We start from the raw sequence: 17,874 nt of genomic DNA, 5'->3' as shown, positions 1-17,874 counted from the left end.
TACTTCATGAATTGAATATTAGGGTTTAGGAGAGTATATTGCAGTTTGTCTTTATTTCTCGTGTCCTGTTTTATTTTCCACGCCAAGCAGAGGCAGAGAGAAACTGCCTCTGCAGCAGCTAGTTTTTGCAAATAATACTCCATAACGCCACCTGACGGTAAAAGTCTAAACAGTTTGTGTCCAGGATGTGGGTGGTCTGCAGGAGTACTGATGGCCCTTTTCTTGACCATAAACCTGTACAAGGCCTGCCTTGGAGGAAGATCAGCCCTGATGCTCTTCCAGTGAACAGAACAGAATCTAATTTGTCACCAATGTTCTTTGCACTGAATATGTATTGTTTTACTCTAAGGGCTTGAACAAATTACCTGATGTTTTTAATATTCTTAGTGTTAAAAACAATTTGACATATTTGCCATATAACCCACTGGTGAGGTAAAACATCATCAGGCTAATCTCATTCTCAAATCATCATCCACAACAACTGAGGAAATATATGTTACATTTAATTTCCCTCTGGGATTAATAAAGTATTTTTTAATTAAATTGAGATTTTTCCTTTCAAAAACTGTTATTTAAAATAGTTGAATTAGCAGTTTTTAATTCTGTGTACTGTAGTTTATCAAAACATTATGGAGGACAACATTTTCAAAATCATACCAGTTTTATCCCGTTTTTGCTTTTAAATTAATTTCGTCACGTGATAGAACCAAGATGTTTAAACTTTTTTTGTTTTGTTTTATATTATCGAGTGGTAGGATGTTATTTTTATTCTAAGTGATACATATTAGTAAAGTTAATGGCAGTGACCTGTGTTTACGTATAAAATATAAAACAACACGATGAACTCTTTTTTTTTTTTTGTCCGATGATATTCAGAACTGATACTTCTAAAAAATAGCCAGCCACTCCGTTTCACACCACAGACGAAGGCGGATGCTGATACATCTGGGTTGTTGCTAGGCAGCTCATCGGCGACAGAATCCCTTCTGTTCAGATCGTGAGTCCTCGTGCTTTTCCGGATCTTCTCGCGTCTTTCGAGCATTCGATGCGGCTGACGTCACAGGCAGCAGTGGCAGCGCCAGTCAGTCCGGCGGAGCTGAGGACTGGAAGGACGATGGCGACCGACAAAGCGACTCTCTTCAGTTAAACCTGACATTTGAAACCATCGTCAGAGAGCCGCCAACAATGGAGCGGCAGGGTCTCCCCGACCAGGACCCGCTGCTGCAGTTTCTGAAGCGGCTGAAGGAGGTTTTTGATGTCTGTGACGAGGATGCTGACGGCTTCATCCGGGTGGAGCACTTGATGGACCTTGGGCTTCAGTTCGGTCAAGGAGACGAGGTGAGCAGAGGAGAATGGAAGAGACAAGGTGGGTTAGTGGAGGATAAAAGACTCGCTAACAAATATTATTACCTTAAAAAGCATCCCAACATTTTCTCTGTGGCTAGTCGGAGAATAATGGAGTCCAGAGCTTGGTATCTGGACAGCCTGCGTTAAACCTTGACAGGTGCTGCTGGAGAGCTTCTAGCATCAGGAAGATTTTCTAGGACTACTTCCAGCACCACCACGACCTCGATGCCTGGTCATTTGTCCTCTGTCCATAAAAAATGGAATAAAATGATGTTCTGTTGACCACAGATATGAAGGAGTCTGAGGATCCTGGACTGTATTAATCAGGGTTAGGGTCTAATTAATCACACTCCATGTAATCTCTGCAGGGTTCCCAGTATTCGGTCCTATTTTTTTATCACGTGTCACCTTATCACTATAACAAACAATGACACTATTAGCATTATGAATGAATTATATGCAGCCAGCCCTCTGAATCTGAGTATAATACAATTTATATTCTATTACTTTGCTCTTTTTCTTACTGTTACAACAAACCCGACTCCAACAGATTGTACTTAGTACTACCATGAGGTCAAAGGCAATGTTAGTTTATAGAATTGTTCAAACATTTCCTAGGTATGTATTTCAGGTTTCAAGAGAAAAGCAGTTGAATATTAAACTGTTGAAACCCTGCAGATCTAATTAATGACCTGGTTCTGTTATATTTCATGACATATGGAAAATGTCACATTCTAAGCTCTGCAGTAGATTCTGCCATATTTTACACATTTCAGAAGTCATAGAAAGTTTAAATATTATGTCATGGTATAATGTTATTCCCTCATCAAAAACATGCCTGGAGAGTTGCTTTGATTCCTTCATGCATGTTTGAGGAATCGTTGAATGGGAACCAAATGCTTCCTCTCACAAAGCACTGACTATTTCCACAAAGCTCCTCATCAGAGTTGCAGTCCTCAGCCGAACTTCCACCTCACAGATCACCACAACCACATGCAGCTCCTCCAGACTAGCGGCAGCAGCAGCAATTAGCAAATACCTGGTGGAACTGTTAGCCTGCTGAGCTCATTATACATTTGACTTCTCAGTGCAATGCTCTTAAGAACAGCGCTGAAGGGCCAGTGTGAGAAAGAGCAGGAGCTTCTTAAAGAGACAGAGACCCAATTTCAAGGTGTCAGCTGTTTTTCCAAGCTTTAAAACATCATCTGCAGGTAATCTTATCAGTTATAGTCTTAGGGACAGCATTTTTAAAAAATCCTTGATGAAAATGATGAAATGTTTATGAAAGGTCAGATCTGGGGTGTTTGTTATATTGTATTTTATTGTATTGCATTTTAATATTTCAAGGTCATGCATCACATGTATGTTACCTGTTAATCTTTAGGAGATTAGCTTATTCTCTTTCCCTTAATTTGCTTTTTGTAAGTAAAACAAATAAAAATAAAAAGTGACATAACAGAGAAATTTATACAGATATTTGATCAAATGTATGTCAGGTGACAGAGTTGTGTATGAAAGCTTTTACATACAGCCATGTTGTGTGAGCGTTCTTAGATGACAGCTTGAGTTAAGCAAATTTTATGAGAAACCTCATAATGGATGTTGCTGTACTTGCATACAAAACACCTGAGTTTTAATTATTGCTGTCATACATTTACCTTTAAGATTCAGTTTTTACTTAGCAACCTTTAAATTAGCTGAGAGACAGAGACACATCGCTCAGCAGCATGTCTATATCGACTCATGAAAGCATTAAGGTTGTCAGGTTTTGGTGATAGATTTTGATCATCATGCGTTCAATCGAAATGTGAACCGCTATTTCCATTTACAGAAAAATGAACCTGTCTGCTGTTGCAGGTCAAAAAGCTGACTAAGCACCTGTGTCCCAATGCTCACGGCAAAATCAACTTCAAAGAGTTCTGCCATGCAGTGTTCGCTATCAAAGGTAAGACCACTTCTGTCACTGATGGTACTCGAATGACTTCCATCTGTATTTATTATTTATCAATAGATAATAAGTACCAAGTACCAAGGAAGACAGTCAGAGACTGTAAAACACAACAGCACTGCCCTGTTTTGACCTGTGGTTGTTCATCCCACATACATACTTGTTGTCCTGGGAACAAAGTAGGGAACAGAAAACCTGTGTGAGCTCTGGAGCGTCTGACCTAGCCACAGATTTAGAGCTAGACATCGTCATGTCATTCTGCAGAAGGCAATACAATCACCTTCTGTTGGCAGTAGTATATTAGGCAATTTAAGATCATAAAATAGATTAGAATACCAGAGAAAGAAAAATACAGAGCAGGTTTTAAATAATTGCTTCATTTATTAAGGGGGAAAACATTATTCAGACCAACCTGGCTCTATTTGAAATCATAAATAAATGATGATTAACCTCAGTAACCTGGTCATTCAGCTGAGTTACTGCCAAACGGAACGGGAATCTCAAAGATCTTGGCCCGTTACATCTGGTGTGGATCTAACAGCATTTATATTGACAGCATGTTATATTTTATTTTTATTTTTATTTTGTCTACAATTGCTACTCAGTGGTGGTTGTTGTGTGTCTTGTCTCTATGCTGCTGTAACTGCGAAATAATTTCCCTGCTGGGATGAATAAAGTAATTCTATTCAATATTCTATAAGAAGACATGATACTGATCATCTAACATGTGGATGGAGAGTCGCTCTCCAGCGTCAGGGTCTGGATTATTTGGCTTAATTGAATTTTGGTGCTCAAGTTCAGTTTGTGTGGAATCCTAAATGTTGCACAGGGTCCATAGAAATGGGATTTGGACTTCAGATTGTTGCCTTAAATTGAAATAATTATACTAAAGGAATGCAGTCTTGCCATCAGGTGTGTGTACATTAAGCTGTACAGTCTATTGTATTTACACTATTACCTCTTCTTACATTTCTGAAAAGTAATTCCTTTATCTCCAACTCGTTCCTCTTCTATCCTTCCGTTGCTGCTGCAGGTTTTGAGGAGATATTAAAGATGGCGGTTATCCCTCGGAGTCAGACATCCCAGCACCAGTCAGTGACAGACAACGGCTACGTTTATCAGGTAAAGCCTTTGTGCTAATGGTCCAAACGTAAGAAAACACAGCTGTGGGACACAGAAATGAAAGGCTTTATCCAGAGAGGTTCTGCTTGTCCTTCAAACACATCAACTAGAGCATCGGCCCGTTCTTCATCATGACGGTTCGGTACAATGTTGGCCCGTATCAGACTGCTGCTGTTGTGTTAGGAGTATGTTTGAACACCAACGTCTATCTGACTCTTAAAAGATAGAGTTAATGTGGATTGACTTTAAAACATAATGTTTTCGCTGTGGTGTGACAGTTGCTCAGCCCTGCAAGAGTTCAGCTCAGCTACACAGTTGCTTAGCAACAGGAGGACAAGTGAGAGAGACGGAGGTGTAGCCTTGTTCTGACAAAGATCCTCTAACAAAGTGATGCAACAATTGTTCAAGTGTTGTAAATGTTGGCATGAATGAATAAATGAGTGTATTTGGTTTGCATCTGGAACTTTTTATTGGTAATAGTGAGTAAATATTAGATTTAAAATGTATATTCACTTCCAGTGATTAAATTGGGTGTGAAACTAAAGAGATGCGTGTTGTCAAGTCGTACCTGAGTGTGCTGATGAGATGCAAACATTTTAATGAAGAAATTGAATTTTCTGTCAGATTGTTGGAAATCCCTATCCCTCTAACATTATGCAGGAAACATGCAAAATCCACACATTTTAACCAAAGACGTTTCACAGCGCTCACATGACTTGATTTGTTTTGAAGAGAATCACCATAGCCCTGCGGCGGACTGGCGCCCTGTCCAGGGTGTACCCCGCCTCTCGCCCGGAACGTAGCTGGAGATGGGCACCAGCAACCCTCCCGACCCCATTAGGGACAAGGGTGAACGGAAAATGGATGGATGGATGGAGAATCACCATATAAATGACTACCAGGCTCACCAAAATGTTTTCTAAGAGTTCTTTTCTCAGACATATTTAGAAATGTGATCTCTGAATCTTTCACTTAGCTTCTCATATTTTAAACAAACATGGCTGAATTTAGACCTTAGACATGTGATTCAACCACTGAAAGCTTTTTGGATGCTCTGTCCAGATGAACTGGTGTTAAATAACCACTACAAATAAAATTATTGACAATATCTGAGCCTAACTCTGACCTCCAGCTTTGTTGTTAAGACAATACCAGTCTCTGCTCTGGGACATGTATATAATGCTCATATTGGCTAATGAGAAATGCAAAGCTAAAGTATAGCCAGTAACCTAAAAAGCATTGGCATTATGGAAGTTTGCCTTCAGTTATGTCGCTCCACTTTCTCTAATAATCTCTAACTATCCTGCAGAACAGATTTTTCTGGCTAATTTACTATATTTATTCTAATATTAGATGGATTTCTAATGCATTTTGTAAATATTAAAATAGAGCATTTCCAGGATTTTATAGTTCTTTATGTGCCACACACCTTTTCATCACAAACAAAATATGCATTAATGACTAGAAAGCAGTCCGGTAGTGAAAACTGTCCAGCATTTTCTTAAAAAAACAAACATGGCCTTATAATAGTTAAATAAAACCCAAAGTAACCAGTTATAAATATGAAAGTCCTTTGTTGCATTAGATTAGGCGTGGCCTTCAGCAGAGTGAGCCCAGACAGATGCATGTATTATTAATGTTTGTATCTGGGGCATAGTCCATGCTACCCTGTCTGATAAACCAACAGATTAATAACTCATCAAATGAATATAGTGATGTTGTCATAGCCAAACAATAACTAGAACTACAGCGTCATCATCAACTTTGATCCAATTTGAAGTGAAGTCAGCTTTAAGTCAGTTTTTTCTGGAATAAATGGGTATTGTCAATTAATCCTGTTGATTAGGCCGAACTGCGGCAGGTTATGGCAGATGAGTCGAAAATCCATAAACCATCAACAGCTTCCAGCCATTTCCATCAGCCTCACCTTACAGATCCACGAACCACCACAACAAACTGTAGTCTCTGTCATTTAACAGACTCAGACCACTGAAAGAAAGAAGATGCTGAAATAGTATTTTAATTCAGGTGTGTCAGGTCACCAAGTAAACAAAATAAATGGGTCCAGTCGAAAACTGTTAACATACGGACAAATTCAGTTTGATTCATTTAAGAAAGATCAATTTTGTACATTTATACTCCCCATACTCGCAGACCACAAATCCATAATTTCATCACTTGGAATCTTGAGTCTATATTATACATAAGCTGTGGTATTGTATTGCACTGCTATCTTTGCAAATATTAATTCTAATTTATTATCATAAAAATCTTTATAATCATTATGATCTAAATCCTCTCAGTTCCATGTAAACTATATGATCTGCAATTATGTTATAGAAATGAAATAAAACAAAACTAAAGAAAAAACCTCACCTACTAATATTATTGCTGTTATTTTGACATAACAATATATTTAATTCTGTATGTTTGCAGAATGGTGAGGTGCAGCTCGGCCCTCCTATCATCACATGTAGGCGATCTTACCCAGAATGCAGCATGTACAACGTGAGGCGTGGAGCTGAGGCAGAGTGTGACATGGACAGCGTTGCTGAAAACACCCACAGCTCTGACTCCCAAGAGACATCACAGGACAGGTCAGTTCCAAATAACAAGTGACCGTTTGGAACTTAGCAAAGCGTGTCCTGACTGGAGCTGTTGCTCTGCAGCCACAGACACGTGACTGGATCGGCGTTGGCCCCTGCCGTCCCCAGAGAGGAGCAGTTTGAGGACTATGGTGAGGGGGTGGATGTGGACTTCAGCCCCAGCAGCCCTTGCCCTGAAGACGACAGCAGGACCAATGGCTTCTCTGACCTGGGTTCCTCACTGCCTTCCAGGTTTGGATTTTGTCTGGAAATACAAACAAATCACAATCTTTAATTTGGTTTAAAATAATTATGAACACATTTGTTAGAATGGAAGCTAAAAAGGACTGAACATTCCAGAACATTCCTTCTGGAACTGTTGAAAAGTTGTGAAGCAGATGCTGTGATGCTGAAGCACAGAGCAGATTCAAGAGAAGAAGGTGCAAGTCACTTTTAACACCTTCAGCCTGAATGAGCACCAAGCAGCTCCCCAGATGTTGTAATAAGTAAATTCAGTTTTCCTCTAAATGTCTACCTACATCTCTTTTTGTTTCTTTCTTTTAGTCATTTCCATTGACCATATAATTGCGCAATTTAACTTTTCAAAAATAAATTTGCTAAATGGAAACGTGGCAATTTAAAAAAAAACCTTTGTTTTTTTTTATAAAACGTTTTGACGCTAGGATGAGGTGGTTTTTAGCCTTATCAAAATTGGTTAATCTTGCAAAACTCCAAAGGAAACACTTTTATTATCATATGAGTCACATGACCAACAACCAGATGTTACCACTGGTGCATCTGAAGATGGCAGGAAGTAGTTGGAGGATGATGGCACAGCTTGTTTTTAAATGACTTATCACGTGAACAAACGTATTGTTGTTGCGCAACACCCCCCCCCCCTCCTTTCTGTCTCTACTCTCTCACTCTCGTACTTCCTCTTCTGAGAGGGGAGATGTGCTACCAGCTCTCCGTCTAACGGGTACGTTGAGTTTCCTAAATCTGCTGGGATTTACCCTGTCCAGAACTGAAGTAAACTCTGTTTAAGCTGGTTTCGAGAAACGATTCGCCTGGTTATCTGACGGCCTACATCCAGGTGTCCCACCCTTCTTCCCCCTGTGAATTAGCCAGACTGAGCAGCCTACAGCCAACTAGTTTCACAGAGCACACCTGTTAACGGTCGCTCGTTCTCTATTTTGCAACTTGCATTTGTTATTGAACCAGGTAGGTTTTAGTGACTCGGTCGAGTCCCAAGGATGATGTTTTAAATATGGGCTACCAGCAACCTAAAAACATTTTCCACCTCTTCCTCTCCAGAATCAAACATCACAGCTATTTTACAACCATCAAAGAACTTTAAGGTGACTCATTAACTGAATGTCCACAACATCTTTTAGATTTTCTTTATGCTAAATATTTTATTAGTAAGGCATTTTTGCAAGGGTCAGTACAGCTTAATTCAGTAGCAGAAATAATCAAATAAGTAAAATCAATCATCTAGTCTATCTTTCTCTACTGCTGATACTGAGAACTAAAACAGGGAACCTTAGAGCGAGACGGACGGAGTTTGGCGTTTCGAACCCCAGACCTGGCTTGATGATGAAGAAGGTGTTGCAACAGGAGGAAGATGTTGATCGATGAAGGCCAGGATCTCCGCAGGTCTGATGAGCCTCCTCTCCGCATGGATGCTGAGGTCACACAGGACTTGGTGCTGGCAGGAAAAAAGGCACCAGTTCTTCTTCCTTGTCTTTGTCTTCATCTTTGTCTTTGGGGTCAGAACCCAGCCGATGAGAGAAGTGCGATTCGAAGCCACAGATTGTGGGCCTGACGGGTTGGTCTCCATGTGCAGGACAGTCTCCGGCTCCGTGGCCCCGGCTCTTCTTCAGCTGCAGAGTTCTTTGTCCATCTCGATCTTGGCTCGAAGCTGCCCGGAGGATCCAACGAAAGGTTCCTCTTTTGCACCCACCTTATATAGGGTTCATCTGTCTGCTTAGACAGATGATCTCATATCCGTCACTGTCTTAAGAGACATCATGTCATGATGTCTGTGCCAATGTCTCAGGGTTGCTCAACCTCCTATGTCCAAATAAGGTGCTGATCATCTCTGCTCTCCTGTTAGTTCCCCTTTTTCCCTTCCTGTCACCTTTCACCTACCATCTACCTCCAACATATCAGTGATGTTTAATTGCAGTTTTACAACCTTTTACACCATTTCAAGTTCAATGTCAAAATCACATTTATATCACATTTATTTTCTTTAGCTTCTCTGATTTAGCATTCATTTATAATTTTATAACCATAACTTATTAGTTACTCTTATTATAATCTTAATGTGAGTTATTACAGATGTTTTTCTGAAAAGAAACCAAGAATAATCCATGATTCTAATTATTTACTACTAAAGTTACAGTTACTTGTTTTTCTTGTAGTTCCCACAAATATAAGTGTAAGTATTATTACAAGTAAATCAATATTAATATAAGTATTTTACTTTGAATCTTATCAAATTACTCAAAATGTTTAGATTTAATTTTTTAAAACTTTCATGCTTTAAAATAGTCTCAGCTATTTTTATAAATCTGCAGGCTGGAAACTTCCTCTTTTTCCAGGAAACCTGCTTTTCCTGTTTAATGACTCTCTCTGACTGACTATGATTTCTTATGATTAGATAGAAAAAAGTAGAATTAAAGCAAAGTTTGCATGAGACAAAAACAACACACACAACTAGATTTATTTTATTGACACTTAAGTCTACTGTTGGGCCTAGATGTCACTTGAGTGATTCATTTTAAAGATAATTTTATTTATTATTACTGTTAAACTAAAATCTCCAGCATGGGGAAGTGGGATGAGCTCGGATTTTCTTGACAGTATTCACGTGTGATTTTAATTGCATGTCCTTTTTGATAGAATCACAGGAATTGCAGAATTATGCATTTGTGACATCAGCATAATGTAAACAAAGTTTTGTGCATATTTTAATGGAGATTAGAGCCTAATTAGAGCCTCCTTTCTGTTACTTTTACCTTTAGTTTTACTTTTACTTTCTTCATCTCTTTCTCTCTTTTTTGAGTAAAAATGACTGTTTGGTTTGTTTTGTTGGTATCTACGGAAGGTTTTGTCTGGTTTATTGGTCCTGTGTTACGTGTTGATCTTGTTTTTCCAAACACAGTGCTGGTCATACTCCTCAGAAGATGCAGCAGCTGTACAACAGCGATCTGCTCGACATCTACTGTTCTCAGTGCTGCAAGAAAGTGAATCTTCTCAATGACCTGGAGGCTCGTCTTCGAAACCTCAAGGCAAACAGGTAGACGAAAATAGAAAATTGCATTGCACTCGCACCTTTGATTGTAGATTTACTTTTAACCAGAACCACTACCATAACACCCTGACTGCTGACTCAGCATTATCATCACAGATTTACTGGAGGGGATGTGAAGCCATCGACACTAAACCCATGTTATGCATTTATTGCTCTAAATTAAGCCAGACTTGGACCTACGGCAACTAATTTCAGACCAGGTACCAGGTTTAGCAGTACTTGCTAAACTCACATCGTAAGGGAATTGAAACATAAATTGTTGACTGCAGAATAATCATTATAAGACAAACATAAAGACTAGAGTGGTTGTATTTGTCAGAGCAGCATTATTCTCTTTTTTAAAGCAGGTCATTTAAAACCTGTCATGGTTAGCTTGACTCACATTCTGCTTTGTGTTTCAGTCCTAACAAGAAGATCTCCAGCACAGCGTTTGGACGGTGAGTGACCCTGAGGAGCTAACCTTACCTTTTTGTTGCAGATGTGAGATGTAGCAGTGTTCTCTGTGTAATGAGTGATCAGGTATTTTTGTCTTGGTGTCTCTGCAGTCAGCTGTTCCAGGCCAACCTCGGAGTTTTTGGCTCCAGTCAGGGCAGCAGCACAGAGGACCTGTTCACAGACAGCATCGACTCCTGTGACCTCGACATCACAGACAAAGTACACACACACACGCCCACCCCACCCCACACGCGCCCACACACACACACACACACACACAAATGAAGTTAGATTTTAGATTTCCTCATATGCAATTATAAGACACTGTGTTCTAAGGAAGTTATTTTACCAATTCTGGCCAATTCTACTTTATGAATACTTAGTTTATTATTAATATTTCCATCTATGTCACATGGCACATACACTAATGGTATGCAGAACATCCTTGATATTTGACTGAATAAGTAACATGGATTGTGATTCCTCTGCTTTTGTCACTCAGGTCAGTTATCTGGAGAAGAAGGTGACTGAGTTGGAGAGTGACAGTTTGGCCAACAGTGACCTAAAGTCTAAACTCAAACACGAGAACACCCACCTGGTCCACAGGTGGGAGAAACATCCAGTGCATGCTGGAGTTTTTAGCTCCTGTGACTCATCTTAACTCACAGATCTAGTTTTATGTTATACATGTTCGGTCAGTATGCAACGGTTTGCCTCTCAGGGTGCATGAGCTGGAAGAGCAGGTGAAGGATGCTGAGACAAAGGCAGCAGAGACGCTGGGGGAGGAGATGAAGCGCCACCGTGAGGCTTACAGCAAGATGGAGAGAGACAGAAACACAGAGATAGATCTGCTCTGTTGCCGGTAACCTACAAGCACGCTGCAGAGGAGACTTCAGCACAGTCTAAAACATGAATTATTGTCAGACTGACTCAAACATTCATTTTGAGTCCCCCACATCCCCACATCATGATGCTGCCTCTACTGTTTCACTGTAGAGATGGACAGTAGTAGTTTCCATCACATATAGAGTTTTTACATGAAGGCCAAAAAATATTTTATGTTTCAAATTTATGCTTTTTATTTAGTTTTTGCTTCACATTTTGAATTGCAAAAACACATGAATAATAAACATATTTATTTGTCCTTATTAATAACCAGTCTATTGAATGGGCTCAGTGCGAAAGGGACAGTATGCCCAAACTAAAATGAGTGATTTTAATTTCTATGCAAACTTGTGCACAGGGTCCAGCAGTTAGAAGAGGAGAATGGAGACATGAGCGTAAATGTGAGCAGACTCAAGTCTCAGTCTGAGAAGCTGGACCAGGTGAGTCAAACTGAGGACAGGCCTGGGCTGCAGGACACTGAAAAAAACTGATGTTGCCATTTTTCTACCATTGTGATATATACAGTATTGCAAAATGAAAAAAATAACAAGAATTTTCAGCAGATAACTTGAATAGCGCTTTTAGTTATGCTGCACTCCTGACATCTTGCTTACAATTAATCTGCTCTGATCTTATCTCTTCTAGTGAATGTCACATGCATGTTTGTTTCTGTATCTGAGAGTTCATGTTCTTATTAAGGATGCATGATATTAGAAGATCTTGCGTGGGTGATATCAGTTGCCGTCTATGTCTATTTTCTTCTCTCCTCTCTTTCACCTTTGCCTCCATCACTCTGAGCGTTTGTGTTTTGACAGATGCGGTTAGTGTCTGATGTGAGTCATGACAAATTGAAGAGAAGGATAATATGAATATTAACCAAAGAGTTATTCCCTCATCAAAAACATACCTGGAGTGTTGCCTTGATTCTGTCATTCATGTTTGAGAAATCCTTTAATCTCCATGGCAACCATTTAGCTGTGTTAAACACCTGGGTGGCTCTATCTCCGCCTTGAAGACGCAGCTCCTCCTCAGAGCTGCAGCTCCAAGTTTCTGAGCTTCTGCCTCACAGAGCAGGCCTCCCCTACAACTCTCCCACTCAGCTCCTTCAGACTAGCCAGCAACAATTAGTAAACACCTGGTGGACCTGTGCATCTGCTGAGCTCATTATAGCAACTACTTCTCAGAATAAAACTGCAGCTCTGTTATACATCAGATCTATTTTCACAGGATTTACCAAGAAAAGAACACCGTCCCTGTGAAACATGCTTTTTGCTTCAATTTTAAGGTTCAGGTAAATAGTAGTGTTTTCTCTGTCACATTCAGTCTTCCTGACTTAGTCTTCCTGTTCACTCTGCAGGAAAAGCAAAGGATGACAGACAAACTGGAGGACACCAGTCTGAGGCTGAAGGATGAGGTGGACCTGTACAGAAAGATCATGGATAAGCTCTGGCACAACCGCCACGCGTTTCAGAAAGAAAAAGAGGCCATGCAGGAGGTGAGGCCGTCGTTCTCTCTTATTGTTGAAGTAGATCTGTCTCCGTTCTTGTGACTTGTTCTCCTTAAAGCTTTTCCTGTTTAGTTTGTCTGGTTGAAACATTGCTTTTGATAAAGATTCTTTGTTCTGATTTGGATATTATGCAGCTGGAGAGATTTTTGCTGCTACATTTTTGCTTTTGCAAAGTTGTCATGATGCATAGCTATCATAATGTAACTTTATTTTACAACCCAGAGCAGCTGATTTAGCTGCAAGGCTAAATAACACCTTAATTGTGACCCCAGAATCAGATGAGAGTACAGAAAGGAGAGAGAGAAGGAGGAACTTCAGGATTCTTATAAAATATGAAATGGATTAAACTCAAGCGTAACAAGGACCCAGCTACATCTAGAAGGCAGTATTATGTGTTTGGACAAGACTATCTCCTCCAGAACAGTGAGATGCTTCCCAGTCCCCAGGAACAAATCCAAGGTTTTTAGTCTAGATTTAAAGGAACTCAGTGATGCAGAACAAAACCAGAACTAGAAGACCGGAGAGGTCTGGAAGGTTGATACAACAACAGCAGATCTTTAATGTATTTTATTTTTCTCCTGCACCCAGAAAAACAGAACTTCACCCTCCTGTGACTCACCTGCACATATCAGGACCTCCTCTCATCCACACCATCACCCTCTAATAACTATTTCAAAAAACACGGATGTTTAGGGTTATTAATTCTCTCTGGTTTAAGTAATGTATTTTTAACTGAACTAACTCAAATGAATCTACAAAAAAAAAAAAAAAATTTTATCAAATATTTTGTATCTTCTGTTTGCAGTTGATTGATGATCTGCGCCGGGAGCTGGAGCATCTGCAGCTGTTCAAGTTGGAAATGGAACATCCTGGGAAAGGCAAAGGCCTGTCAGAGTATAACGCCAAGACCAGAGAGAGTGAAATGGAACATGAAGTCAGGAGACTGAAGCAGGTCAATGAACAGAAAACACTCCGGCTTGTTGAGAAAAATCCTGTGTCTTTGTGATGTTAAGTCACATTTTAATCCACTTTCACTGATTTCATATTATGTCAAAGGCCTGTCATGTTAACAAATTTTACGGGATGATAAAATGTCCCACAAATGATCTCGATAAACGATAATGTTGCTTTGAGACCATTTCCAAGTTATATGTTGATAGTAGCATTATAATGCAAGTCCACAATCTCAGAGACTAAGAAACTTTCATTTTGTTCAAAACACGCCACACTGGAAATGAAAGACGTTTTAACTATCCAAAATAAAACAACACAACCTAAATCAATAAATATAAAGGACACAGAAACCAAACACAACTGAAACCATAAATAAAATGGATTTTAGAGTTTCTGTGAACAAAATTGCACACAAAAAATATCAATCATCACAATGGAAATTTAATTTATTATGTAATAAACTGTTTGTTGTGACATTAATTGTGTCTGTTAAGTTAATCAGTGTTTTTGTAGTGAGTACATTTCTTTTAAATCACAAAGTTAAAATTGGATTAAAAACAAACATTAATGAAAAGACAAAACATTTATAAATAATTAAAACCAATATTCATATATAAAAGGTTCTGTACGTTTGTACAATGAAAGGTACATTTAAATAGGAATGTTTTTGTCGCTCTTTGCTTCAGGTTTCATGGCAACATAAAAACAATCCAGTGTTGAGGTGTTTCAGATCAGAAATGACTCCACTAAAAAGTGAATCATCTGTAAATATTTCTCAGAATGATCCTGCTGACAGCCCACTGCTGCAGTAACACAGTGTTTATTATCAGCCATAAAGAGTCACTGATTCTATTTGCATCAGAATCAGTGAGGACGCCTTAGATTAAAAGCATAAAGTCTTTAGCGAAAAACAATTTTTTACTCATCAGATGTTTGAATCTTTGCTCTCACGTATTTCCTTGCAGTGAGGTTTGATTCTAACCTTCACCCACTGTTGCTGAAACGCTGTTGTTGTCCCTGAACTCTTTCAGGAGAACTTTAAGCTCAGAGACCAGAACGACGATCTCAACGCTCAGATTCTGAGTCTGAGTTTGTATGAAGCAAAGAACTTGTTTTCCTGCCACACCAAGGCGCAGTGCCTCGCTGCTGAGATCGACAATGCTTCGAGAGACGAGGTCAGGCTGATGGATGGAGCGCTTCTTTTTGTTGTTTGTTAGAACTGAATCATTTGAACTTTCTTCCTCTTGTTCCTCTTACAGCTTGTCGACGCTCTGAAAGAACAGGAAGAGATCAACCTGCGTCTGAGACAATATATGGACAAAATCATTCTGGCCATTCTTGATCACAATCCTTCCATCCTAGAGATTAAGCAGTAAACTTTACATTTGTTTTAGTGTAGTAGTGGTAATTAGACATGGCACCAGTGTCTATATGTCTGAATGTTTGAATGAAAGGCTTCAAACACTGAATGGACTTGAACAGGTTTTTTTTTACCTTTCCAGTCTTTGTCTTTTTTTTTTTTTTTTTCCAAAAAAAAAATGTTTGAACTTTTTTAGCTCATACGCTTCACCCAAATGTTGACATAAACAAATCATGCTAAAAGTCAGGACTGTTTAACACATTCTTTCAAGATCATTTTATTGATCTCACAAGGAAATAATTTTGTCCAAGTAACCCAAAATACAGTAAAATATGAATAAATAGAATTAAAAAAAAGTAAAATAGAGTAGTCAGTTAGTTAAAACACCAGCCGTGCGGTATGCCACATCAGCAACGTCTTTACAACACTGGCTGCCTTTAGCCACAGTTTCAATCAGTTTAGGCAGGAGGTAATGTAGAGTATTTGGTGTATATTCAGAGAGAAATATTCCTGACTCCATCATGTAGACGGTTCAACTGGGATTAAATCTAAACTTAAAGGACGTGTTTAGAGTAAGGAGCATTTCAGGGTTTCCTCAGGCACTGCCTCCATCTGTGGTTTCATTTCTCTCCTAATATTTTAGTGTGTCTGTTTGAACACACCCGAAGGTTTACAAGGTATATGATATATGCTCTGTGTAACATTCATTTCTTATGCTCATGGCATATGAGCCTAAGAGTAATTCCAGGTCTTCCAGGTGCCAATATTAAAAATGGTGTGCCAAATTGTTTCACTGATTGAGAGAGAAAACAACAAATATCTGAAGTACCTTATATAAGCTGAACAGCTTGCTCATCTCTTAAAGCCTGAATGTCTGGAATTAGATTGTGACATATTTGTCACATGTTTGTACTATGATCAAGGTTTTAGCTGACAGTGAGCTGGAGAGTGAAATGTTATCCTAAAGCTTTACCTTGCGTTTCTAGTTGTTTGTGTTTCTAAGACTAAAGAAGAGTTTGTCCCATTCTGCTCCCCTTACTTTGTAGGTTCTCACCTGCCTGGCAAGGAGTTTAAAAAAACTGCTAGCAAATAAATGCGGATCCACTTAAACGATGAAATGAAAAGAAATATTTTAGGGGAAATCAAGCACATTCAGCACATTTTAGTCACCCAGGTTTTTCACCAACTACAGATGTTATTTCTTACAGGAACTCTGCAGTTCCTATAGGAAACAATAAATGAAACAAAGAAACAGCAACATTTAACACCATTCACTCATTGTGTCCAGCCTAAGCATACTGACCTGGTCTAACACACAGTAAACCACTTCTTAGATTTATGTTGTAAATATTCTCTCCTTAACCAATGTTAATAAGATATTGTACTCAGATCACTTTCAAACTTATGCTCACTTTGTCACTTTGAACAACTATGTAAACATGTTAAAGCGGTCCACAGTTGTGAGTGAGGAATGCAGTTATTAACCTGCAGAAAAAAAGCTCTACATCCTTTAACAAATACAAGTATTATTGTGTTGCAGTAACTTGGTGATTTCTTCTTTTTCACTTCTTGTATTCAGTTGTAAAACATAGAAAATGGCAGTTATGTCAAAAGTTGTTTGGCCTTAGATTGAATAGTCTCTGTTATAATCTTTATTTAATGTTGCTGCACTTTGCCATTATACTTTTCATGTATGTATTCTAAGTGTCTTGCAGATCCAGTTGCACTGTTTCTGTGAGTCGCTCCATTTGCTCAAACTGTTTTTGTTTTTTGACACAAAATATGTAGATTGATGTACAGCATACTTTTACATTTAATAAGTATATTAAACCTGTTGGATATCACCTGTCACAATTCACATGTGTTCATTTTGTGTTTTTGCTTACTTGTGTAAATAAAATCCACTTGCTTTGGTTTGGCAAGTCAGCTCTTGTGATTTGTCCTTATTAAGGTTCAAAGCTCCAGTGTACATTTCCTGACCAGTACAAGAGTTAGACTTTAGCCATATCCAGTTAACACTACACAATTCTTCAACGATCTGCATGTAATCAGAGACATAACATGAAAAGATGCCATATTTAGAAGACACTGTCCCTTGTTTTATTCATAGGACATCTAGATGGTGATAGACTTGAAAGGTTAGGCTTTTAAAAAGACAAACCTTTAGTGCAAGGCATGTTTATTTGTTTGGCTCCAATCATACACAGGATAATTCAGAGTGCTTTACAGGAAAACAAAGGAATAGATGTCAGACAGATTAAAAACTCTTAATGTACCACAGAGACAATACAGGACATGCCTCCAAAAGTGAAGGTTTTTGTTTGTGTGTGCATCTGCAAACTGCAGTCTGGCTTATTTATGTTTCTTTTGAAATAAAAACTTTTTCCTTCCAGAGCAGCTTTTCAACCCATG

General features: G+C 38.9%; 1 protein-coding gene across 1 annotated transcript; it reads left to right on the top strand.

The window, feature by feature from the left end:
• Positions 1 to 1,036: 1,036 nt before the first annotated feature.
• On the top strand, positions 1,037 to 17,388 carry rab11fip4a (RAB11 family interacting protein 4 (class II) a). Its single transcript, XM_028024191.1, has 15 exons — positions 1,037 to 1,338; positions 3,205 to 3,292; positions 4,329 to 4,417; positions 6,854 to 7,014; positions 7,087 to 7,254; positions 10,172 to 10,306; positions 10,723 to 10,758; positions 10,867 to 10,975; positions 11,259 to 11,362; positions 11,478 to 11,618; positions 12,000 to 12,081; positions 12,999 to 13,136; positions 13,954 to 14,100; positions 15,134 to 15,277; positions 15,362 to 17,388. Exons 1-15 carry the CDS (start codon positions 1,186 to 1,188, stop codon positions 15,476 to 15,478), a joined length of 1,812 nt encoding a protein of 603 aa, XP_027879992.1. The 5' UTR covers positions 1,037 to 1,185; the 3' UTR covers positions 15,479 to 17,388.
• The last annotated feature ends 486 nt before the right edge of the window (positions 17,389 to 17,874 follow it).

The sequence above is a fragment of the Xiphophorus couchianus genome, chromosome 7 (assembly GCF_001444195.1).
Source record: "Xiphophorus couchianus chromosome 7, X_couchianus-1.0, whole genome shotgun sequence".
In the NCBI taxonomy this organism is placed as follows: Eukaryota; Metazoa; Chordata; class Actinopteri; order Cyprinodontiformes; family Poeciliidae; genus Xiphophorus; species Xiphophorus couchianus.
Note: the sequence above shows the minus strand (reverse complement) of the source record. Positions and strands in the feature narration are given on the sequence as shown.

What these genes read in the sequence shown, in the direction of transcription:
- rab11fip4a (XM_028024191.1), top strand. Translation starts at nt 1,186, where the DNA reads ATGGAGCGGCAGGGTCTCCCCGACCAGGACCCGCTGCTGCAGTTTCTG. An exon ending in CGAAACCTCAAGGCAAACAG is followed by an intron (nt 10,307 to 10,722) that starts GTAGACGAAAAT and finishes TTTGTGTTTCAG; the next exon opens with TCCTAACAAGAAGATCTCCA. An exon ending in ACAATGCTTCGAGAGACGAG is followed by an intron (nt 15,278 to 15,361) that starts GTCAGGCTGATG and finishes TTCCTCTTACAG; the next exon opens with CTTGTCGACGCTCTGAAAGA.